Source organism: Notolepis coatsorum, assembly GCF_963971535.1.
Source record: "Notolepis coatsorum genome assembly, chromosome: 5".
Lineage (NCBI taxonomy): Eukaryota > Metazoa > Chordata > Actinopteri > Aulopiformes > Paralepididae > Notolepis > Notolepis coatsorum.
In genome coordinates, this window is record NC_140169.1 from 33,064,998 (window position 1) to 33,092,069 (window position 27,072).

At 41.3% G+C, this 27,072-nt stretch overlaps 1 protein-coding gene across 2 annotated transcripts in view; it reads left to right on the forward strand.

Annotated features, from left to right (window-relative positions):
- sona (SON DNA and RNA binding protein a) overlaps positions 1–27,072 on the forward strand; it is a 140,748-nt gene that overhangs the window by 53,543 nt on the left and 60,133 nt on the right. For both annotated transcript variants that reach the window (XM_084314993.1, XM_084314994.1), the window contains exons 3-4: positions 4,081–4,288; positions 19,041–19,117. In XM_084314993.1, the coding sequence (XP_084171119.1) occupies positions 4,081–4,288; positions 19,041–19,117 (285 nt within the window). The remainder of the gene's footprint in view (positions 1–4,080; positions 4,289–19,040; positions 19,118–27,072) is intronic.

A 27,072-nucleotide genomic window follows, 5' to 3' on the forward strand; every position in this document is an offset into this window, starting at 1 on the left:
CTAGCCGGCTAGATGACGTTAAGACAGAACTTTAGTTCAATGGGACATTTCGTTTTGAACAGTAAACGAACGTCAGCTAACGCAAGCTAACTGAGGTATGAACATGAACTACTAGACTTTCTGGATAATTTGTTGATATCAGGAGCTATCGGTAGCTAGCCGGCTAAATACCGTTAGACAATGCCTACTAAACGTGAATAGTTGACTGGGTAATTTTGTTTAAACAGTAACGATAGCTAGGTAGCTAACGTTAGCGCAGGTCGAATGCAGTGCACTACAGACTCGAGCAGAGGAGCCGCACCTCTTTGTTTACAAACTCTACACGGGGGCGGGCGGGGCTAGGGAGGAGGAGCAGCGGCAGTTTGCAGGTCGTGTGTGTCTGAGACAGACAGCGAGTGAGAGCTTCGCTTGATCGGTTTCCGCTATCGGCGAATATGACTAATTATCGGAATTCACAGATTGCATATTTATACTGAGTATCGGCCGATAACGATCGGTGGCCGATCGATCGGGGCATCCCTACTTTCATTATTCTGCAGGCTCTGGATTTGCACCTCCTGTTATATAAGTCCTGCAGGGGTGGTAGTGCAATACCCGTAGTACGCTCTGCTGAGCGCACCACTCTCTGGAGGGCCTTCCTGTCCTGTGCCATGCTGTTTCCAAACCAGGCAGTGATGTTTCCAGTCAGAATCCTCTCTACAGCCCCGGAATAGAAGGAGTAGAGTATCTTCCCCGATACTCTGAACTTCCTTAACCGTCTCAGGTGATAGAGGCGCTGTTTTGCCTTTTTCACCACAGAATCTATGTGTTGACCATGTCAGGTCCTCTGTGATGTGGACTCCCAGGTACATGAAACTGCTCACCCTGTCCACGATAGCCCCATTTATCCGCAGTGACGTGTGTGTCCCCTGCTGTATTCTCCTAAAATCCATGATCAGCTCTTTGGTTTTACCAATGTTCAGGAGTAGGCTGTTATCCCGGCACCAGCGTGCCAGTTCATCAACCTCCTCCCGATAGGCCTTCTCCTCATTGTTAGAGATCAGCCCCACCACCACGTGTTGTCCGCAAACTTCACTATGGAGTTGGAGCTGAACCTGGCCACACAGTCATGTGTGTACAGTGAATACAGCAGGGGGCTCAGAACGCAGTAGATTGAAATAAAGGTGTTCTATTTAAATTTCAACCTGATTCAATTGGATCTTTGTTTCCATATGAAGTATCATAAAATGTCTCATATGAAATGTATAATTTATTAAATGTATCATAAATATATTAACATTATAGACCAGAACATTACCTCAAGTGACTTTACTTTGCAGTAACATTGAATTTGTCAACATGCTTCTCACCGCTGATAATGGGCTTTGGACTGAAGACTTCATTATGTCAATGTTTCATTTTCTTTCATTTAGGACACATACATTTACTGATGTAACTCCCTGACCATGCATGCTATATTTACACATGTCGTATTGCTGGATTCAGCACAACCACACCTTTCTGAAAAAGCCCTCATCTGTGTTTCTATGACAATCCATGGCAGAGCTACTACAAAGTAAATGAGAACATTCTGCATAGATATTAATTTTTTACATTTCCGCTTATTTTAAGTATGTATTACTTACCAGTTTATTACTACATGCATAAAGATATTCACATCCAGGTTTTTCTATTAGGTTAAGCAACTGTCTGACTGCTAGCATGTCAAGTTTGAAAGCTCTTGGAGCTTGTATTATTAATCTACATGAGTTTATATGTCTCAACTCTCATACGGCCAGGCTATATTTTGGTTGTTTTTTCCTTTGGGGTTGTATAACAATATCTATCAATTTAACAAGTTTTGCAGTAAAATATTTTTATACAAGAATCCATTTCATATATGGGAGACCTTAGAGATGAGGAAAAACATGCTTGTGTTTTGTTCTACCTCCGGTAGGGGTATCTCAAAAACGAAAGCCCTTTTTGACAGTTTGTCACAGCACTAGTACAGCCGGGGACCGGTATCGATTTCCGCGTATCGGTTCAAATGTGAACAGTACCCAACCCTACCTGTAACTATGGGTGGGAATCACCAGTTTCACCATGATACGATACAATATCGATTATTTGGACAACGATACGATATTTGCCGATATCAAAGTCTGCCACGATACGATTCTATTCAGGTGCCTGCGATCGATACGAGACGATATCATATGCCCATTTAACACAATCTGTAACATTTAGATCAACTCAAAAAAGGCAATGAAAATATCGTTTGACATTTTTATTTTTTAGCTCTTCGGGCTCTTTTTAGATATGATAAAAGACATTTACTGGAATATTCTAGAATACACACAAACGTTGTCATTTTTCGGCCTATTTATTAATCGTTTTCAAATAAACGCTAGATTATCGATAGTATATGTGTACGTATGCACGCTAGAGACGTGAGCTGAAAAATCGATTCTCTTATTTCCTTATCAGCGATCGCGCACACACACACACACACACATAGGGCAAACGCTGAGATCTCAGCGAATACAACTCTGATTATCCCAAGACTGGTAAAATAGATTCCTTACCTCAGATCAGATGTTCTCCAAAAAGATCATTCCAATTCCTGATCGCCATTGGCTGCTGTGAATATATATTCCAGGCTGATTCCCGTCCCGCGATGACTTTCATGTTGATCAGACTTCTTGCCAGCACAAGGAACCAGCTGGCTCCGCCTCTACATATCTACAGATCCCAGGTCAGTCTAAGCGACTGACCTGCAGTTACACAGGGATAGACGATAGGGGGCGCTTTTTTCCATTCTGAGCTCCTGGAGGAGCTGCTGTACCAACGGGAGACTCGGTTGATGAAATATGAAATCAGATCGCTAATAAACAAATAAAACTATTTGTCGTCGTGGGCACTCAGTGTGGCGGCTAATAAAACGAGATATGTTGTCCGTGGCACTGAAATGGTTAAACAATAATGTTAGTGATAGAAGGGAACTCAGTTTTAGCAAAAATGGAAATCTTGCCAATGTTCATGAGGCATAATTATTACAATAGCCGATAATCCATTTTCCCAATGATAAATCCCTAAACGAGTGGACCGCACGGGCAGGAAACAAACAATATTTTCTTTTATGCCTAATTAGGCCATGCAAAATAAATTGTTTGGTTCCGGTTGCCGACCGACCCTGCCGACGTGCGACCAAATTTATTTGATGAGTTTGTAAAAAATAATACTAATAATAATAATAATTTTAATAATATATATATATATTTCTTTTTTACAATAAAGTTTTATTAAATCTTAGTAAAAAAGTGCGGTCCATGTCAATAATGAGAATATATAAAAAAACAAGTATTTCACAATATTTGCACAGCTCTCTGACGTCAGGATATTTAGTGAGTAGTATTTAGGGGTGGCATTTTTAATACTACTACCTTTTGTACATTGTACTTTTGTAGTACAGTGTCTTTGTATTTTAACCTTTAGTATTATGGATATTAAACATGCTGGCAGAGTACATGCATCCATGTTGTCGTGAAAAATGTTATTAAATAAAAAGTATTCCCTATACTTGGGAAAAAATTGAATAAAATGAATTCCTTACCTACCCATGGCCTTAACTGACAACCAACAGGAACCAAACAATTAATTTTGTTAGGCCTTATGAGACTCGCCACAGGATTTTCAAAATAAGAGTAACGATATGAACCGATCTATTTACGTTGCATCGAACCTATTGGATCGTTGATAATTAGATCGATGTATCGTCCCACCCCTACCTGTAACCCTTGGTAATCACTTTAAAAAAAAAATGCCTTTCATGTGCAGCAATAGATACAAATAGGTAAAACAATGGAAAAGTCACTGACACTTGTTATACAGAACTTGTAAGTCACTGGATAAAAGCATCAGCTAAATGTAATAAGACACCAAATTATAAAATTATTTTGTTAATATATTTCTCATATCAATACATAGCAACCGCTTTTTCTTCCAACATGGAGGACTAATGGGCCTAAACATTGTTATTAGTTGAGCCTGGTGTGTGTGTCTGCACTCCTGTTCCTCTGTGACGTCCGGAGCTGTGTGCAGGTGAGGACGAGGCTCCGGAGAGAGACGAGGTGGACGCCAAGGACGGGAGCGAGGCGCCTCACAAGAAGAACAAGAAGCACAAGAAACACAAGAGCAAGAAGAAGAAGAGGAAGAGGAAGGGCGAGAAGGAGAGCAGCTCAGAGTCTGGTGTGGATTCTGACGCAGAGCCGCCTCCACCCCCAAAACCCATTAGGACCACCAGAGCCAGGTGAGAACCAGGAAGGAACTGATGTGTTTATGTTTCTACTAGGGCTGGGCGATATGGCCAAAAATGATATCGCGATAACGATATTGATAACAAACAAAAAAAACGATAAAAAAAATCGGAATTTTTTTTTTTTAAACAATTTTTTTTAATTCAAAACAACAGATGTAGGTATGTTTATTTTTCAGCAATTCTTTGTCGTTGCCGCCATCTTTAGTGTTACATCCCCTCACACTCCAGTTCTCAGGCTGCAGCTGGTTTGAAAGCGAAAGTAAACCGGCTTCTCTGCTGGCTGTGGCTCCAGGGGAGTTGCTCCAGGGGAGTTGAACAGTTCTGGCTCTGCTAGTTTCTTTTCTATCTTTTGGCGCTTTTTTGGTGGACAAACCACCGCACATGTGCACCGTGACTCGTGACTGGAGTCTAGCTCTGCTAGCACACATGGCCTACTGTGTACAGACGGTTTCAAACTGTATTTTACATTATAAAGCAAACAAGAGAAAAGAGAAAAATAAATCTCAATTTGGTCAGTATTGTCATTTGGACAAGCAAAGCCATTACTTTAAGTTTGAAAACTGCCCTGTTGCAGGTCACAATATATATATTTTTTTGATATCTATTATTAAAATATATCGCGATTATCGTTATATCGCCCAGCCCTAGTTTCTACCTCCACTCGCCTCCACCAAGGAGGTTATGTTTTCACCCTGATAATCCGTCTGTGAACAACATAGGAAAAATGATGGTCAGATAACCATACAATTTGCTGTGAACATTCATGACCCACAAGATAAAGAAACCTAATGATTTAGGAGAGGGAGACTATATATATATATATAGGAGTGTTATTTGCCCTCTACAAGCTTTTATTTTGAAGGCAAAATAAAACTTGCTAATGTTTAGCAGGCAGATGTTTATTAGCCTATACCTAGTGCTCCTGGAGAGTTTCAGATGAAGATGAAGGAGCTCACGCTGTTGTAATTGGACTGACAGTGAAGCTGACATGTTTCTGTGGAGTATGTTAGCTCGCTTGCTAACGTTAGCCAGGCAGCTATTGGAGCTTTGGCGCTATATGGTTTTTTTTTTTTTTTTTTTTTTATACTTTTGGTCCCTTAAAAAGGGGGGTGCACACGTAGAAACGGTTGTAATTCCTACACCGTTCGCCTGATTTAGATACCTATATCCTCAAATTAAAGCTGAAAGTCTGCACTTAACCTGTTGAGCCCGATCGGCCCTCGGATAACCCTATCAAAAAGTCAAAGTGTATATTTTGTGCACTACGTTTCTTTAGCAATGATTATTTTACGTGTTGTTAGCAAAATAATTTATGAGCTTATAAAAATCTCTGCACATTGCATCGGAAAACAAGGAAGAACTATGAAACCTTTGTAGTCCTAAGAAACGAGAGACTCAGGGCTTTGTATCGTAAAAAAAAAACTCAATAAAACGACACTACCCAGCTCACACAAGCCCTTGACGAACACAGAAACAGGATTGTGTTTATATCTCGATATACGAAAAAACCACAAAGCGATCGTCATCAAAGGCAATTTATATTGTTTCCTTACCTTTCTGTTGTCATTTGGAGCCCACCAACGAGTATTACCGATATGAACAGCGAATACAGTGTTCCAAATTCCAAAGACTGGTCCAACATTCTAAATTGCATACACGGTCATGTGAGGCTATCTGCTTGGCGGGAGGTGTTACATCAGAGAATGGACAGTGCTGTTGTATTCTATCCATCGCAAGCTTTCGAACGATACCTCACATGGTGTGTTTTGTTTCGGGCGACATGTATAAATGTACATGCTCAACCAGAGTCAGTCGGATAGAATTTGGAGAGGACACTTTACGCACAACGCACAGCAGTACAACCTACAGTACAGTTTTGTTGTTGTTGTGAGATTTTTACCATGGCAAAGAAGATATACAAGAACAATCAGGAAATCTTGGTAGAGACTCAGCGGGTTTCTGATACAGAAATCCAGGATTCTGATGATACAGACCAGTCGGATGATGCAATTCTGCCGATGAGGAAATGTTTTGGATGACATTGTATCCTATTTCCTAGTAAGTTCATCTTTATTTTGATATAATAAATACAATAAAAACAATATATGTTTATTACATTACGTTATCTTCATTATTATTTGTTACAGTGAAGACGATGATGAGGTCCCAGGTACATCTGGAACTGCCACACAAACCGACCACCATACAGACCAGTCAAATGACGCAAATTCTGACGATGAGGAAATGTCTTGGACGACATTGTGTCCTGTTTCCTAGTAAGTTATTCATTAATTTGATATAATAAATACAATAAAAACAATGTTTATTACATTATGTTATCTTCATTATTTGTTATAGTGAAGATGATGATATGGTCCCAGGTACATCTGGAACTGCCACACCAACCCACCCTCCCCCTGCCACCCTCCCCTATCCTCTCCCCACTACAGTCCCCCAGCAGTCAAGTGCTCTAACCAAGGCCTCATCTCTTTCAAGGTTTGTGCATTTTGGTCACAAAGTTGTCTATAGTATACATATATTGTTTACATACCTGTATGATAGCCATGTACAATTTGACTATACTTACCATATATGTTTATTTACAATTGTTGATATAACCGCATACTCCTGCTCATTACCTGAACTTGTGCTGTGCAATGACAATAAATCTAATCTATTGCTCTGTTTCCATATGATGGAGAGCATGAAGAAGATGATGATTACATACCTATTACTCGGTCGGGGCGCAGATCATCTTCTGGGCAAGCCAGTAAGCGGCCGAGGCTGTCGAGTGGTGAAGGTGATGTCCCTTCCCCCACCCAAACACCGTCAAAGAGGGGCCGCGGTCGGCGGCAGTCAATGCTGGATACTGGAGGTGACGACGACGAGAGGTGGTGTAACAAGGATGAGCCAGACGTGGAACATCCAAGGCCAAGCTTTGTGCCTAAGCACCCGCCTGGCCCCAGGATCGACACCACTGTGGCCTGGTCTCCTCTCAGCCTCTTCAAGCTGTTCTTCAGCTCTAGTGTTGTACAAACTATGATCAACAACACTAACTTCAACGCAGCACGACGGCGGGCAGAGGGCAAGCGTTACAAGTGGTCAACCCTCACGGTTGACGGGTTCAATGTTTTTCTTTCCATCATTCTCTTTTCTGGCCTAATCCAAGCTCAAAGAAGGTCTGACTATTGGAGGCAGATATGGCCATACAATTTACACTTCCCCAAGAGCTCCATGACCCGGATCAGATTTGAGGCCATCTTCTGGTCTCTTCATCTCTCTGATGTTACAGAAGACGAAGAGAACGAAAAAAAAAAGGCACTCCAGAGTATGACAGGCTATTCAAAATCAAGCCACTCTACAGCCAGCTTGTGAATGCCTGTAGCACACATTTCCAGCCATACAAGAATATTTCCATTGATGAGAGGATGGTTGCCAGTAAAGCCAGAATTGGATTCAGTCAATACATGAAAGACAAGCCGACTAAATATGGTTACAAACTTTTTGTATTGGCGGACTCCAGCACTGGCTACACCTACAACTTTTTCATCTATCAAGGCAAAGTTGTTGTAGGCAAAGCCAAGGTGGCGGGGGAACTCAGCGTCACCTCAGTAATGGATCTGATGAACTTTGACCTTCTTGGTAAAGGCTACCACTTGTACGTAGATAATTTCTACACCAGTCCAGTGCTTTTCAATAAGCTAGCAGCCAATCACACAATGGCTTGTGGAACTGTCCGTGCTCACAGAGAAGGCTTTCCCCGAACTACGGCCAATGACCTACCACTCAAGGCTGAGAGGGGAGACATGAGGTGGCTGAGGAGAAGGATAAGGAGAGTGGGAAGCGCAGGGATACCAAGACCCCTATCTACTGCAGCAATTGCAATGTTGCACTTTGCCTCAATGCATCCAGGAACTGTTTCTTGGAATACCATAGGACAAGGTTGTCAAGGGTATCCCAGCCATGAGAGGGCTGCTGTAACTGAACTTGACTCCCTCCGCCTAGCTCCCCAGCCTAGCTCCCCCACTTAAGAAACCTCTGGGCAGGGTTCGAAATTTACGGGGGCTTGGGGCATTAATGCCCTTGAAAATGGACAAAATGCCCTCGAATCAGTTAAGGGGGGCACAAAATGCCCAGACAGTTTACTAATTATATATATTATATATCCGGTAATGTAGCGTCTGTGTATCGTACGGTTCAGATCACGCGCAAATAAAAAAAATCATTTGGCGGAGCCGGTGTTCTGCACTGGCTGCAGGCAGCAGCACTGCAGCCAGGTGCTAGTCAGTTTGTGTAAAAATGGCAAGCACAATATAAACCAACCAATCTTCATTACGACTTTAAAAACATAGCCATTAACATTACATAGGCCTACACACATCTTGCCATAGCGTTAGCAGTTTGTACAACACAACGCACGTTTTAACTATAGAATCAGCCCGCGAGGTAATACAGTGAACGAAATGTTACCGTAGCTACTAGCTAGCAGAGGAGGAAATGGGAGTCTGAGAGGCGGGGTGTTTAAAGACAATGATAGGCGTTTATTCAACATCCAAGAAGGCTAACCTACAACTGTGTTTTACTAACTCCAACCGTGACTATTGCTGCTTTCCCACTGCATGCCATCACCTCCTAACGTTACCGGAGCTACCGGAGCTGATAATAACATTGCCTGAGCTGAAGGTGCGTGACACTAAAGTGTCCGTGGGGACCCGGCGCCAACCCATAGATAGTTCCAACTCACCAAATTACGTAATCCACCACAGTTGCACTCAATATTTAAATAATGTTAGTCTAAATCAGGGGTAGGCAACCCTAGGCACGCGTGCCTGCATAGGCACGCGGGGGCATTTGCATAGGCACAGGGGGCAGCATAAAAAAAAAAAAAAAAAAAAAAATGAAAATAATTTTTTTTTTTTTTTTGCTTTGAAATATTATAGTGAAATATTTTGCACTGTTGTCGCATTTATCTTGTTGAAATCCTCCCACAGGTTCTTTTTACTACCACATATTTAATTGAGACCCTTTATTTGTTTATTATTTCAATTTAGCTGGAAATACATTGCTACATCATTCAGTAACATTTGCAGAGCCTTATAACAAAAACATTATTACGGTCACCATTGTGACCAGTGGGATTAATCAACAAATTGTATTATTTATTTTTCTATTTCATTGAACATTGCACATGTTAAAAGCCATTCTTTTACTCAAAATGTGAGTATTACCAAGTCAACTTGTGTTCTTAAAACAATGACAATAAACATAGTTTTATTAGGTTGAAATAATGTGGTTGTGTACTTATTTTTCTGTTAACTTATTATGGATTGAAAACTGAAAACCTTAATGCACAGTAACTGAACTCAATATTTTTAAGTTCTGGTAACTTATTATATTTTTTTTTTCAGTGTAGTCTTGCGATCAATCAAAACTTATTTACACGATATACCTCACATTCACCCTCCATTCACATCCTGGTGTTCTCCATTAGGCCTGTAGGTGGAGCTATGACAGCACACGTACAGTACACACACCAATGGTGTGTGATGTGTCCAAAAATGAATGGGCAAATGTGAGTGAAATGGTCGCACTGTATGCAGCTGTTTGTCTGCATTGCATCCCCCCCCCCCCCCCCAACTCAGATTTAGGGTTGATACAACCATCATAATAATATTGTTAATAATAACAATAACAATAATGTAATAATGTAAAAAGTATCATTAAAAAGACCTGATTATGAGAAAAAAAATTACGATGCATGGAATATTGTTGAGGCACACTAGTTACAACTATATTTCAAACAGGCACTCCATGTGAAAAAGGTTGCTGACCCCTGGTCTAAATAAATGTAGACAGATACATAATAATTTCAAGCAGAAAACAAATCTTTCCATTAAGAACTGACAATCAGGGAATTTAAACATGGTTGACATTGTTTTTTTGTGTTTATATTAAAGAAAGGAAAGTCTAGTGCTGGCTGAGCATATTGTTTGTTTGCACTAAGTTAATACTTTGACAAATGTAGCCTATATTTTTCAGTCAGTTCGGTCTTTGTGTGCCAAACATTATTTAAGGCTGTGTGAACACTGTAACACTGTAAACTTTTTTTCTTTTTTTTAAATAAACGAGAAGCATGTTTAGATTTGAGTGTTACATTTTTTTTAATAAAAATTAACGTATATCGAACCGAACTGAAAACCGTGACCCCAAAACTGTGATACGAACCGAACCGTCCATTTTGTGAACCGTCCCACCCCTACTGTTTATCATAAAAATTCAGTGCCCCCGAAATACAAAAAAAAGCCCCCGAAAATCAATTAAGCGGGGCAAAAAAAGCCCTTGATTTTTTTTTTTTAATTTCTAACCCTGCCTCTGGGTCATCTTCGATCAGGCCATGAATCTGGACAAACATGTCAAAACTCTGACTCGCAATTGTTTCTTTCACTTAACCTCTTAAGCCCGGCGGGTCCAGTACCGGTCCCAAAATGACATCACGTCATAAATCAATCTCTCTAGACCAGGGGTCAGCAACCTTTTTCACATGGAGTGCCTGTTTGAAATATAGTTGTAACTAGTGTGCCTCAACAATATTCCATGCATCGTAATTTTTTTTCTCATAATCAGGTCTTTTTAATGATACTTTTTACATTATTACATTATTGTTATTGTTATTATTAACAATATTATTATGATGGTTGTATCAACCCTAAATCTGAGTTGGGGGGGGGGGGGGGGGATGCAATGCAGACAAACAGCTGCATACAGTGCGACCATTTCACTCACATTTGCCCATTCATTTTTGGACACATCACACACCATTGGTGTGTGTACTGTACGTGTGCTGTCATAGCTCCACCTACAGGCCTAATGGAGAACACCAGGATGTGAATGGAGGGTGAATGTGAGGTATATCGTGTAAATAAGTTTTGATTGATCGCAAGACTACACTGAAAAAAAAAATATAATAAGTTACCAGAACTTAAAAATATTGAGTTCAGTTACTGTGCATTAAGGTTTTCAGTTTTCAATCCATAATAAGTTAACAGAAAAATAAGTACACAACCACATTATTTCAACCTAATAAAACTATGTTTATTGTCATTGTTTTAAGAACACAAGTTGACTTGGTAATACTCACATTTTGAGTAAAAGAATGGCTTTTAACATGTGCAATGTTCAATGAAATAGAAAAATAAATAATACAATTTGTTGATTAATCCCACTGGTCACAATGGTGACCGTAATAATGTTTTTGTTATAAGGCTCTGCAAATGTTACTGAATGATGTAGCAATGTATTTCCAGCTAAATTGAAATAATAAACAAATAAAGGGTCTCAATTAAATATGTGGTAGTAAAAAGAACCTGTGGGAGGATTTCAACAAGATAAATGCGACAACAGTGCAAAATATTTCACTATAATATTTCAAAGCAAAAAAAAAAAAAAATTATTTTCATTTTTTTTTTTTTTTTTTTTTTTATGCTGCCCCCTGTGCCTATGCAAATGCCCCCGCGTGCCTATGCAGGCACGCGTGCCTAGGGTTGCCTACCCCTGCTCTAGACTGTATGATATAATGTTGCGTTTCCCCCCCCCAAATGTATCCAAGAGTAAAGACCATAATCCTGTCAAAACAGCAGTCATAGTGTATATTTTCAACAATGTTTGTTTACCAATAGGGTAACGTTTTATTAGTGAGATTTTAGTTTATGGAATGTGTTTATAATTTAGCGCATATCCGCCATTTTGAATTTGTTAAACGTCGCCGATTGTAGTCGTATGAGGAGAAGAGAGCTCTCAATAAGCATTTACATTTCGAAAAACTACCTTTCCCAGCCGATTCCAGCTTGCTGCAAGCAAATTACTTCTGTATGATTTTTATTTCTCTGGATTCTCTATCACAAAACTGAACGTTATTGGCATAGATTGGAGTGCAGTTAGTGTGTCTACTTTCTGTGAATATTTAGCAACAATCTCCGTTGCAATCCGATCCAAAATGGCAGAGAATGGAACTGTACATACAGTAGATTTCATTCACGGTTCTTCCTGCACGCCTGGAGATACTAAATCCAAATTGAACTCTGCCATTTGAAAGAGGAGATTTGGCCCGATCCATACATGTGTAATAAGGTCATTTATAGCCCTGGTATTCTATATTCTATAATAATATTTCAAATTGCATGTGTCCGGTAATTTAGTACTGTATCTACAAAACCTTCTGTTTAATCATCTTACCTTTATTCATTTGCTTAGATTTTTTGTACACATGATCTCAAGAAGGTGCTGAACGAGCTCAGTGGCAGTTTTTCATGTCTGGTCATTTTTAGCATGGTCTTATTCACTGTCAAAGATGCAAAGAAAAATCTTTTATATTTTCCTTTGTTTCATCACAATTTTCTCGTAACAGACACACTATTTCTGACACTGGGAATACATTCCATGAGATCCATAGATGTCCCTAGATACCAAGAACATGCAAATGGACCTTGTAGAAGTGGAGCAATCTTCCATTTACTTAGGTATGTATTTTTAGGCGGAGTTTCAGAGAATAGGGCTAGGGCTTAACAGTTTAAGAAACATTTCAAAACTCGGGTCCATCATATCCCACAACGAACTGCAAATGGCTGTACATGCCTTTATCTCATCCAGACTCTATTACTGTAATTCACTCTTCATCGGTCTAAATAAAAAAACCAATGATCTCACTAGGTCAAAAAAATAATGCCACATCACCCCCATCCTTGCTTCCCTGCACTGGCTCCCGGTAAACTCCAGGATCCATTTCAAGGTCTTGGTGTTCGCCTACAGAGCCCTCCATGGGCAAGCCCCCCCCCCCCCCTACACCAATGAGCTGATACATCCACTCTCCTCCAGCCGGTCACTGCGGTCATCCCATCAGGAGCTCCTGGTGGTGCCCAGGACCATACTCAAGACAAAAGGGGGCCAAGCTTTTGCGGTGACTGCCCCAAAGCTCTGGAACGCCCTCCCTTTAACTCTGAAAACCGCTCCCTCAGAGCTAATTTGTAAAAGGCAGCTAAAAACCTACTTCTACAGGCAGGCTTTTTAAACACTCGTAGCCGTTTTCTCTCCGTTTGTCTTTTCTTTTTGTTTGTTATTTTGTTATTTTCTTGTCTATTCTGGTGTTTTAGCTCATTTTAATGTTTTTTCTTCTCTTCACAGCATTTTTAAAACATCAGTAAAAATACAAGAAATAAAACGTGAAGCACTGTGCTGAGAAGGGTGCTATGAAAATAAAGTTTTACTTACTTGCCTGTATATACTTACTATTGTTTGGACTTTTTACTGGTTACACTTAGTGGCCTTATTGTTTAGTATTTTCTGCTGCATTTGTGTTGTTTACACATACATTGTTGTGTTGAATGTGCAGATTTTATATTGAAATATACAGACATGGCATGTTTTCATGTTTACCGATTTTACTGATTTATAATAAAACTACTCCATTTGGAGACAAAATGATACAACTTTGTTGTTTTTTATTGATTTTATACTGTGGACAATGGTATAATGTGATGATGCACATGGTACATGTCATATTCAAAGGCTGCAGTATGTGGCAATAACCTCATCAGAGTCAGAGATTTTATTTGCCATGTATGGACGAATCTACATTGGAATACAGGTACAAAGCAACACTGTCTGTCTACAACTAATCCAATACAGAAGCAGAGTAGAAACAGTTCCTGTAGTGAACATACGTTGTTTTATCCAGCCAAATTCCATTGGAACCCATTTGGCACGTTTTGGGTACTTTAGGTATCCCAGGTGTCCTTTGAGTGTCCGCCTGGTGCTACCCTTATTAACCTTTTCGCGATAATTCATGATCTTTGCGGAGCTATTTGTATATTCTATATTATAGCTATGGGGAAATGGTATGGCTCATTTGACAGACACTATTTGCAGTACAGCATGTAAAAAGGCATTCGTTTCTACACACTGTAATTTGTAGTTTATTTATTACAAGCTGAACATCGCCCATTTCCGAAAGAATCCAGGCTTTTTCCATAGATAGCGAGATGGGGTGCTTTATGTGCAATAAGCCCGAATCGTTCTGGTTGATTCCCTGAACTCTCAAATCAAATGTATATAACATGTACATAAGTACCATCACAAAATCATCAAGGGGGGGTGGGGGCTAGTAGACATCGGTAAAATAGACATAGGGGGTCCTTCCCGTAGCCAGAAGGTAATCCAAAAAGAATAATTCCAATGATCACATCGGCGATCGCGATTACAAGTTTATATGTAATTACACGTGTTTACTGGACACTAGGTTTTGAGGCGCATGGCGAGCAAACATGTATATGTACGTGGATGGCGCAGATTGAGTTAAGCCCTAGCCATATTTACAAAATAATTGCCTAAAAGTACATACCCCAGTAAATGGAGGATTGCTCCACTTCTACAAGGTTTGCATGTTCTTGGTATCTAATTAAGCATTACATCACACGCAGGAGTGGTTTGTGACCAATAAACCATGCCTAGGGGTGGTTGTTAGGCCCGAGGCGCAGCCGAGGGTCGTTAGACCCCCCTAGGCATGGTTTATTGGTCACAAATCACGACTGCACGTGGTGTAAAGCTTTTATACAACTGCCAGATTCATCCAACCTTATTTCTATACAATAAACACACATTAATCGAAGATTTATTGAAAAAACCATCCGCCAGAAAAAGTAGTTCCCACAACTCCATGTGGAAGCAGCTTGAAGTGCATCCAACCAAACTAACACATCCAACTGTGTATTATTGGAATGATTGAGAGAAGTTGCCTCATGTGGAAGCAGCTTGAAGTGCATCCAACCAACTAACACATCCAACTGTGTATTATTGGAATGATTGATTGAAAATTGTATTACCAGATGCAGAATATAAAGTAGGTAAAACAAATTAAAACGTTTTCTTTGCCCTATAGGAAAAAAACCTTTTCTTTGCCCTATTTTTTTATTTATTTCTTTTAGCCTAAACTTAACCAGTTGGAAACCAGGGGTACAGTAATAAAATTAGCAATCAACCAATCAATCAATTCAATAGACCATGCTCACTTAAAACAGCGCTGCTTCTCTCTCAGTCTGACTCCCCCGCTGTTGCAGACAGGAGTGTGTGTGTGTGCGTGTGTGTGTGTGTGTGTGTGTGTGTGTGTCACAGTGTGTGTGTGCGTGTGTGTGTGTATGTGTGTGTGTGTGTGTGTGTGTGTGTGTGTGTGTATGTGTGTGTGTGTGTTTGTGGGTACGCCAGCGTCGGGAGAACGCTGCAGTCAGTAGAAAGTAGGAAGGAAGAAATTTAAATCAATCAATTAATCTATCAATCAATCCGCGATTTTTCTTTTGTTCTAGATTGAGTCAAGACCCATCAATTACATCATCCAACATTGTTTAAAGGACTAACACATTCCCCTTGACAGAATCGCTTCATATTTAGTCGTTATGGTGCTTTCAACATAACCATTTGTTGTCCGCGATCTTGTTTTCTCCCGGAGTGAGCCGGGGAGGGTTATGTGATTTGGTTGTGGGCGGGTCCTGAGCCCAGGACCGTGGATTGTTGCCAATAAAGACGTGTGAATGGCCAATCAGAATCGAGAAATTTGCATGCCGTTGTATAAGGACATCTATGGACCTCAGGGAATGTATTCCCAGTAGGGGTGGGAATCGCCAGAGACCTCATGATACGATACTATCGCGATACTTGCGTCACGTTACGATAGTATCGCGATACTAAATATATATTGCGATTTTTTTTTTGCTTTTTTTTATCAAATTTAATTGACCTTTTCAACTGCAAAGTAAAACTGTCAACATGTTTTATTTAATAAAATAAAGTTCAGTCTGTTCATCTCACTTCAATAATTTTTATTGCAGAACATGGTATTTTCTCAAGCAGACAGATGTAAACACTGTGTTGCATGTACCTGACAAACTGTATTACAGTCATATTCCAACTTAACTGAATGCACGTGTGTGTGTGGACTACTGTACTATTACAGGTATTGAAATGAACAATGCAACTTATACATTTTTTTAATGAATAATTAAATATCGATACTTGGCGTCCCTGTATCGATACATATCGATTTTTTTCCCCCACCCCTAATTCCCAGTGTCAGAAATATTGTGACTGTTACTATGCTTGTGTAAATTGTAATGAAACGAAGGAGAATATAAATATATATATATTTTTTTTTATGGTGAATAACACCATGCTAACATTGACCAGACGTGAAATTCTAAGCAAATGAATAAAGGGCAGATGATTTACACTGGTTTTTGTAGATCCAGTACTGAATTTTTCCATCCGGTCACATGCAATTTTAAATATGAAAATAGAATATCAGGCCTATAAACTACCTATGATCTATGGATCGGGTCAAATCTCTTTCCAATGGCAGAGTTCAATCTGGATTTAGTACCACCAGGCGCCCATAACAGCGCAGCAAAGACTGTGAATGAAATCTACTGTAACTATACCGTAGTTACTTTTTTGTAATGAAAAATGTCCACCATTTTTCATCAGATTGAGACACGTTTTTTTATCAAGATGTTCACAGAAAGGTAAAGAAACAAACTTATATTTTATGGCAATAACGTTCAGGTTTGTTTGACCTGTGAGACATAATCACGAAAAATAACGTTCAAAAATGATTTCACGCCAGACGGGTCCAAGTTTGACAGGGTGCTGACGTGAGCTGGGTAGTCTTGTTTTATGAAATTTCAATGTCCATTGAAAGCCGCGGGTCTCCTTTCATAGGACTACAAACACGTCTGACCGCGTCATTTGCTTGCGTCTTAATTCATCCGGCTTCCACCGAGATGAGCAGAGATATTTATTAACTCATATTTCGCTAATAACACTAAAAATCATTGGTAAGCAAACGTAGTGCTGAAAATATACACTTGACTGCTGTTTTGATAGGGTTAGGGTCTTTACGTTTGGTAAAAAAAAAGAAGCGCTACATTAATTAATTGTAAGAATGCTTTTTTATTATAATTTTTTTTAGATATGAATGACATCTGCCACATGTGGCCTTTCATTTGATATGTGTCTGTGACTCTGGGAGACGTGCAAAAACACAACGTCCCTGAGGGGATTCATGAAGTACCACACATTCTATAAATAAATAAAAACTACCATCTAAGATAAGTGGAGGGACATCCAGTCCATTTACAAGCACGTGGTTCTCTGTCGTTATCTTCTTAAAATGGACGTAAACCCAAGCTGTCCACGGTAAGCTTGAACTTTAGATTAGATTAGATTTCAGAACTTCCCGTGTCCTCAATCAGACATTTTCTTGTGTGGCATAAACAAAACAACAGTCCAGACCTTCTGGACAGACGTCCTGGCTTCCTGTATGTTTTTTCTTTTTTTTATATTCTTTTTTTTTATAATTTCTTTACACTTGACTGCTGTTTTGATAGGGTTAGGGTCTTTACGCTTGGTAAAAAAGAAGCGCTACATTAATTAATACAGACCTAAATCTTTTTATGCCGTGAAATAAATCTCGGTCCGGTACCGGGCCTGTCAGGCTTAAGGGGTTGACGTTCCAACCGCCCACCGTCGCAAGTACGGGCAGTCGCATGTCGCAACACACTTCACAGCTGTCTTTCGGTGTTGGTTGAGTGGCAATAACACAGCACAATACATCGGTTGAAAGCTAAACTGCCCGCCATTTGATTAACACACCGCTTGACCTATTACGTGCTTCCAATCTCGGGTTATAAGACCAAACAGCCAATGAGTGTCAGTTTAGAAAAAGTTACAACCTCCGGTTTCGCCTCAATGGCAGGACAAATCACCACTGACGCTGAAATTTATTGACAGTTTGTGCAGCCAATGAAATTCTGAAAAGAATGACATCTTACTTGAGTTGGTTTTCTCAGACGAGAGGCGGTAAAGCGGACCATATGTCAGAGAATCAATGTGCGCCTCCCTCTCCATAGCGCAATTTGCGCTAATGTGTTGTTGATCTGTTGTTGTGTGAGAAGGGGTGGGGATGGTCTATGTGACAACAGATTAGTTGGGGAGGGGACTGAGGAGAGGTAGACTGACTAATTTTAGGAAAAGCGCCTAAACATACCACTACATAAAGATATGTAAAACACTCATCTTTTGTGATATTGTTATCAACATTGGACATGTTCTAGGTAACAGCTATTAACTATAGAGTAGATAGATTTGCAGGCATCTGTTTGCAAAATAATTCAGATGAAAATTAAAACTTTTATTTCAGTTTGTTCAAACCTCTAACTCTATGACAATAGCACTCAAGAAGAGTGATTCTTGTGGAAGAAAATTCAGTGTTTCCTTTCAAAAGAGGCCAGACGTTGCTGAAGTTGCTCATGTTTTTGCTTTTTATCATTGTTAGCATCTTCACTGTCAAATATGGAAGAAAATCCAGGCGAGGATACAAATGAATATTTCTTTGGTTCATTACAATTTACTCAAGCATACCAAGAACATGCAAATGGACCTTGTAGTAGTGGAGCAACCTTTTTTACTTGTGTATGTACTTTTAGGCAAATCTCTGAAAATATGGCATGGGCTTAACAGGTTAAGGCACATCTTGATTGTTTCATTTCATGTCCATTGTGGTGGTGTACAGAGACAAAATTGTGGAAATTGTGTCAATGTCCACATATTTATAGGCCTGACTAGGCGTGTATTGGAGCAAACTGCAGATTGTACTTTCTAGTCTGTGGTCTCTTGTCAAGGTGTTATTTCTCTCTGTTTGCAGCGCTAGACTGGCAGCAGCTACAGGGACTGGAGAGCAGACTGGACCCAAGGAAGAGGGAAAAATAGACACTATCACTGGTAGGAACACACACGCACACGCACACACAGACGGAGAACAACAAAGCACACAAAGGCGACAAATACTGAGGGCTAGATCCACAAAGAATGGATTGTGCTTACTTTTGTTAATATTTATAGTTTTAAGAGTTTTGTCTGTACCAACAGTAGGTGCATTTAATGTGTATGACCGTCAGTCACTTATAGACATCGGATTACGGGAAACTTACCGACTAGATTACTCCCTGGATCAGCTTTCTGAACCGCAGAAATGGCCTGTGGAGATCTTGAGGACAATGGGACCAGATTCCGACCCCAGGAACAAAGGAATCATCAGGCGGAGAGGGAAGAGAGCTGGGATCCGTAATAGACTGAGAACCAGACGACACCGAACGCCACTACCCAGTATATTGCTAGCCAATGTACAATCAATTGACAATAAACTGGACGACATCCGAGCAAGGATTCAATTCCAGAGAGACGTTAGAGACGGCAATGTATTCTCCTTCATTGAAACGTGGCTGTCGCCAGGAACCCCAGATCACGCCATCCAACCGGCCGATCACTTCTTCATCCACCGCAAGGATAGAACAGCAGAGTCCGGCAAACGGCGTGGAGGAGGTATCGCCTTCATGTTTAACAACAATTGGAGCGATCCAGCCAACGTGAAGGAATTATCGAACCACTGCTGCCTCGACCTGGAATATATAACAATCAAGTGTCCTTTCTTCCTTCCGAGAGAGTTAACGGCGATCATCCTTGTAGGAGTGTACATTCCACCGCAAGCCAGCGATAGTGTCGCGCTCTCCAGACTTCACGATGAGGTAAACAAACTCCAAGCCGCGAACGTTAACGCCGCCATTGTAGTAGTGGGTGATTTCAATAGCGCCAATCTGAGAGGTTTTGCCTGACTTGTATCAGCATGTGACTTTTAACACCAGAGGCGGTAACATCTTAGACCACTGTTACACGCAATTCAAGGGTGGCTACAAGGCTCATTCTGCTAGTGGCTTTGGTAAGTCTGATCACGCGGCCATCTTTCTTTCACCAAAATATAAACAAAGAATCAAGAGCACTCCTGTAGTCTCGCGAGAGGTGCAGAAATGGGATGTGGAGTCGGGGGGGACGCTCCAGGCTGCTTTTGAGTGCACAGACTGGAGCGTGTTCCGCGACACAGATAACATTAATGTCTACACGGAGACAGTGCTGGACTATGTTCGTACTTTGGTGGAAGAAACAATCCCCACTACCACAATTAGAGTTTACCCAAATCAAAAACCCTGGGTAGACAAATCCGTCCGTGAAGCTCTGAAAGCGCGCACCAAAGCATACAACGACGGCCTGGTGGCAGGCAACATGAATGACTACAAGGTGGCGCGATACAACGTAAGGAGGACAGTGACGGAGGCCAAACGGCGCTACAGGGATAAAATTGAACTCCAGTTTGAACAGGCTGACTCCAGAGCTATGTGGCAGGGGCTCAAAACGATGACAGACTACAAAGGCACCTCCCTCAAACTGAACAGTGACATCTCCTTAGCAAATGACCTCAATACCTTCTATGCGAGGTTTGATGCTGGTAATAACAACACCAGCCCACAAGCCACGGCAATGGGGGGGGGGGGGGGGGGGGGGGGTCTGCTGCTGATGGAGACTCAGTGTTCAGGGTAACAGAGCATGAGGTGATGCGGACCTTTAAAAAAGTGAATATCAGGAAGGCAGCAGGACCGGACGGCATCCCCGGCCGCGTCCTAAAAGTCTGTGCCGACCAACTGGCCCCGGTATTCACTGACATTTAACCTGTCCTTAGAACAGGCTGTCATCCCCACCTGCCTGAAGAAGTCCACTATTATCCCTGTACCCAAAAAATCCAAGCCTGCTTGCCTCAACAACTACCGCCCTGTAGCTCTCACCTCCATAGCCATGAAGTGCTTTGAGAAGCTAGTAAAGGGCTACATCTGCTCCTCCCTCCCCATCAACATGGACCCCCTGCAATTTGCATACCGCCCCAACAGGTCCACGGAGGACGCCATAGCCCATGTGCTGCACACAGCAGCATCACACCTGGACAAGAGGAAGGGGAACTATGTGAGAATGCTATTCATCGACTACAGCTCGGCATTCAATACCATAGTCTCCTCCAAACTCATAGCCAAGCTCAGGGACCTGGGCTTGAACTATGACCTCTGCCAGTGGGTCTTGGACTTCCTGACGGGCAGACCCCAGGTGGTGAGAGCAGGCAACTGCACCTCCTCATCCATCACCCTCAACATAGGGGCCCCCCAGGGCTGTGTTCTGAGTCCCCTCCTCTACTCCCTGTACACACACGACTGTGGCTCAGCGGAGTAGCAACACAATCATCAAATTTGCTGACGACACAGTGGTGGTGGGCCTGATCTCTGCCAACGACGAGAGGGCCTACCTGGAAGAGGTCAAGGTCCTGGCGGGATGGTGCCAGGAAAACAGCCTCTCCCTGAACGTCAGCAAAACAAAGGAGATGATTGAGGACTTCAGGAGGTCGGGGGTCAAGGACTACAGCCCCCTCAGCATCGACGGGGCACCGGTTGAGAGAGTCAACAGCTTTAAGTACCTCGGAGCCTACATATCCGAGGACCTGACATGGACCACACACATTGACAGTGTTGTGAAGAAGGCACGACAACGCCTCTACTTCCTCAGGCGCCTAAGGAAGTTCCAAGTCAGTCAGAAGATCCTTAAGAACTTCTACTCATGTACAATAGAGAGCATCCTGACTGGCAACATCACCTCCTGGTTTGGGAATAGCACTGCACAAGACCGAAGCAGACTACAAAGAGTGACACGTTCAGCCGAACGCACAATTGGAGGGGGGCTCCCCACCCTCCAGAACATTTACAACAAGCGGTGCAGGGGCAAGGCTAAGAGAATCATTAAAGACTCCAGTCACCCGAACAACTGCCTCTTTGAACTGCTGCGGTCAGGCAAGCGATACCGGAGTCTCAAGGCGAGCACAGAGACTCGGAAGAAGCTTCTATCCCCAGGCCATCAGGCTGCTCAACGAACAATGAACACTACACAACAACAACCATCAAACGCACATAGCGCACACACGCACACACTCACGTTAAACAAACACACTGTAGCACCCACTCCCCACACTTTATAGCACACACTCACTTTAAACAAACACACTGTAGCACCCACTCCCCACACTTTATATTTATTGATGAAGGATTGCACTACAACTCGTACACCTTACTGTAAATTGTACCTAAATTGTACCTCATCCCATTTCTGCTTTGCACTATATAGTATTGTACATTAGTACACTGCATAGTATTGTATATTATATGGTAACTCAGTTACGTCTATTCTGCATCGAACATTGTACATATGTCTATACTGAACACTGACCTCATTTTCTACTTCTAATTTACATGCTATACTATGTTATTTGATACTATCTTGTCTAGCACAGTCTCTGGAGCGTAACGGTAAGAAGCATTTTGTATGAAAGTATTCTGTACTTCTGTATGACAACTATTAAAGAAACTTGAAACTTACAATCACCTGTTTGTGACCAAGATATATGCGCACAAATAGTATGAATCTGATCATTAACTCATTGGGCGCCATACCGGGTTATCTCGCCAACCGTTGAGCGCCAAAACCCGAGTATACTCGGGTTTTTATCCTTTGATAATTTCCTTTGATCCCCGTTCTATACGGTCAGCCAGAGCCCTCTAGTATCGCCTACCTTTTGAACTGGAATGGCTTGGTGTGGATACACCTTTTCCTTTTTATTTTTTTGCAAGGGCTCCTCCTCCTCGGAGACGGAGACACAGCGATCGCCTCGAGATTTTGTTGCCTGAAGCCTATTTCCCATATACACGAGTACAGGGGAGGAAATTAGGCCACTTTACTCGCCAAATGAGAGTATTTTTGATGTCACGAAGACCTTACTTACAATTCATTATGAATTGAAAATGGGGGACCCTGATGTAATCAAGACTAAAGTCTTTCTCTGGTCTGCATCCCCTTAACAATTGTGTGTATTGAGCCATACTGTGTTGTACCCATTCTACAATCTGTTAATAAAATCTTCATTCAATCACCTGCGCTCAATGTGCATGTGTGCAGCGTGTCTTTGGTTGTCTCTATTAACTATTTGAGTGCCACGACTTTCCCCATCTGTACTGGCTGGCGCCAGCGTTATTGACCATTTTAGCGATGTTTGCAGACCCATTGTGTGTTTTGTATTATAGCTATGGAGACAATAGTATGGCTCATTTGACAGACATTGTTCATAGTCCATTACTGACTAAGTTAATTTCTACACACTGTAGTTTGTTACACACTAAACATCGCCCTTTCCAAAATAATCCAGTCTTTTTCCATAGATTGCGAGATATGGCGCGTTATATGCAATAAGCCCAAATCGTTCTGGTTGATCGCCTGAAACCCCAAATACTCCCAAATCAAAGGTATATACAATGTACACATGTGCCATCACAAAATCATCAAGGGGGGGGGGGGGGGGGGTGATCGTGTTTGTCAAGCATGTTTTACGTCCGGTAAAACACGACACTGTGATCGTTACAAAAACATGTTTCAGGTTCGGTAAAATAGACATAGAATATACCTTACCTTAGCCAGAAGGTATTCCAAAAAGAATAATCCCCAGTGATCGCATCGCCATCGCGATTACCCGTGTATATGTCTATACTCGTGCAGGGGAGGAAACTAACTTTTTGGCTTATCAGCCAACTGGCGAGTAGATGATTTTTTTACCAGCCAAACTGATTTTTTACCAGCCAAAAATAAATCGCTAATTGTGATAATTACTTCTTTCGTTCTTTGTATGTCTTCGTCTAAATAGATTTTCAATCATAGTAATAATCACACTGTCTCTACTCTTTAAAATATTTATTAGCATAAAACATGTATTAATCACACCGTCTCTACTCTTCAAAATATTAGGATATCACATATTAACATGAAAGAGGGAACTATTCTGGACTGGGTTGGGCCGAACTGGGCAGTGAAAGATGCTGGACTGGGTTGGGCAGGGAAAGTTGGGCTGGTCTAGGTTGGACTGGGTTGGGCTGGACTGGGCTGGGCAGTGAAAGAACCAAGTATTTCACTGTAATGTAATAGCTAAATAAAACTAAACTTGACTTATTACATTTGCACTCTGGTTGGATGCCAAACGTATTCTGGTTGTACTGTACTTGTGCTGTATGTAGGGATGGGTACCTTTCACATTTGAACCGGTACCTGTGAATCGATACCGGTACCCAACGGTACCTTTTTTCGGTACTTTAGTCTCTAAAAATTGTATCTACATACCTCAGTTGTAAAAAAAAAAATCCAAACTTAATATTTAATAAATAAATAATGTATTATTATTACTTTATTATTATTTACATCTTACTAATGTAAAGTATTTTACAACTGATTAAACAAACAAACAATCTAGCAGCAATGAACTACTCTGCTGCTGATTGAGTATTCTAGCAGTTCTTTTTGCTCCACCCCCGCTTGGAGAAGACCCGCTCTGCTGCGGTGTGTGTGTGTGGCTTGTTTACCGACGTCGCATCCTCTACTCTTCTGTCCCGAGTTATGCCGGCTTGCACTGTAGCCCTAGGAGCTAACGTTATGTCCGACGGTTAGCTTAGCTAACGTCAGCTTAAGAACGTTAAACGGGTTACAAATATGTGAAACTATGGAAGGAGTAAGCCGACCGCTAAAAATAAAACCCACCGTGGCAGCGCGAGCACATAGCAAAAGAACGTTTGGAGATGGTGGTGTTTCAAGAGACTGGCTACAGTAATATGATGCTGGGCTGTAGTGATCAGTTGTTCCGTGTGGCGCAAGTATGTAAAAAAGAAAAACAGAAACAACACGTTTGTCATCTGTAGTAAATAAATTAAGCTGGAATCCATTCGTGACCATGAACAGAGCCAGTGTCCCATTGTGTCCCGGATTCAATCTCCTCTCCTCTAAAGACGCTCCGTGGCTAGGCTAACGGCCATGTCAGACAGAGCAGATGTGGAAACTGAGCTACACTTTCTAACAACCTGCCCACTACCAAGATAGATATCACATTTACATTTAGTCATTTAGCTCAGGGGTTCCCAAACTTTTCAGGCCAGGGCCCAGAAAATAAGGCGTCAGAGAGCCGCGGCCCAATGCACATCGTCGGGCTTTTTTTTTTTTTTTTTTGCCAGGCGACCGATTTTTTAAGCCAAATATCACTTCAATCCTATTAAGTTAGTTCAAGTTGGTTATTAATTTATATGTGCTATTTATGAGAGGGCTAACTTGTTGCAAAATAATAATGATAATAATAATAGCCTCATTAAAATACTATTGTTGCTTCGGTTGTTTTCAGCGTTTTATGTGCATAATCTGTTATTTAGTTTGAAATGTTCGTTGAAATAAGTAGATTTTTCGTTTTTGTTTATTTATTAAGTTAATATAAAACCATATAGTCACATTTTAGAATACAACTAGAAACACTGTCCTGGCCTGCTTCTAAGTGCAGTGGCCTGACAAAAATAAAATAAAATTAAAATCATCTCGCGGCCCACCCCGACTGATTTAGCTGACGCTTTTATCCAAAGCGACTTACAAGTTCTGTACAACAAGCCATCAGGAAGGGCACAACTCTATCAGCTGAGTAATAATGTTCATCAAAGTGTTGAGTGCTACAGTGTAGGTTAGTTTATTAGGACAAGTGCATGACAGTATGGTTAGTTAGGGTTAGATTTTTTTTAAGTTTTTTTTAATTCAGATAATGGTTGAAGTGCGTCTTTAGTCGACGGCGAACGATTGGATGTGTTTCGGCTGTCCTAACTGGGGTGGGTAGTTCATTGCACCATTGTGGGGCAAGGACTGAGAATAGGCGACTTCTCTTTGATATCAGAGATATATACTCCCCAGTCCCCATGAATTGCAAACACCCAAAGAGAGTTTGAAAACATGTATTGTGCCTTAACACTTTGGTTGCCTAAGGTTAAATTAATGATATACCATAGATTGCCAGCGCTATTTGTCTATGGAGAAAGTCCCCTTCTTTGCAGGGCTATAACTTTTTAAATTCTATTGCTACATTGCCATTATTAGGGCCCATTCAAAGTCCTATATGTATTGTTCATTGTGTAGCAACGTTAAACTTTTTCATTCACATATTCATAGTAAAGTATGGTCTAATGTATAAGTATGTTTTCATCTCTTTCTGCAGCTTTCTCCAGAACGTGATATATAGCCCCAAATGCATTATATTGATGATGAAATACAGTTTGATGGCAATCAGCGCGATATAAAAAATTCCAACTAGACGTACTTCTAGAAGTTACTACACGTCATCTGATGTTGACCGGATGGGCGAGGGGGCGTTTATAATTCCGTGGGCAGCGTTATACCAATCATCTAATGTGGGTCAAATGTTGATAATATCAGTTATTATCGAAGACGGTAACGTTACACGCTGAAACTCACCCCAGTCTCCGCGCGCCGTTGGGCGATCATCGTCGAGTAGAAATTTTATCATTATGGGATATATTATTACCCGGTCCATCTCCAGCTTGTATAATGGTATATACGTCCAAATCATGTTGTTTATCGAGTTATTGGCAATCGATCGCTATGTAGAGTGACGAGCTAGAGTCACGGGACATGTACCGAGTGGCCGGAAGCAATACGGACGTCTAGCAAAACCTCTAGTGCGCTTCCTGTTAAGCGCTTGCGCCGATCGGCCACCAGATGGCGCTCCTGAACCGCCAGAGAGCTCAGTGGGTCCTGCTGGTGAATCTCAGGCCAGCGGAGGGACATTATGAATCCGATCGCAGATTTTTGAAATATTGATATAAAGACGACGTACAGCGTCCCCCGGCAACTTTAGCATGGCCAGCAAAGACGTCTAAGTCTTTAGCATGGCAGTCAAAGTGTTAACGTGCGGTTTCGTTTTTGCGGTCAACAAAACGTGACGTCAT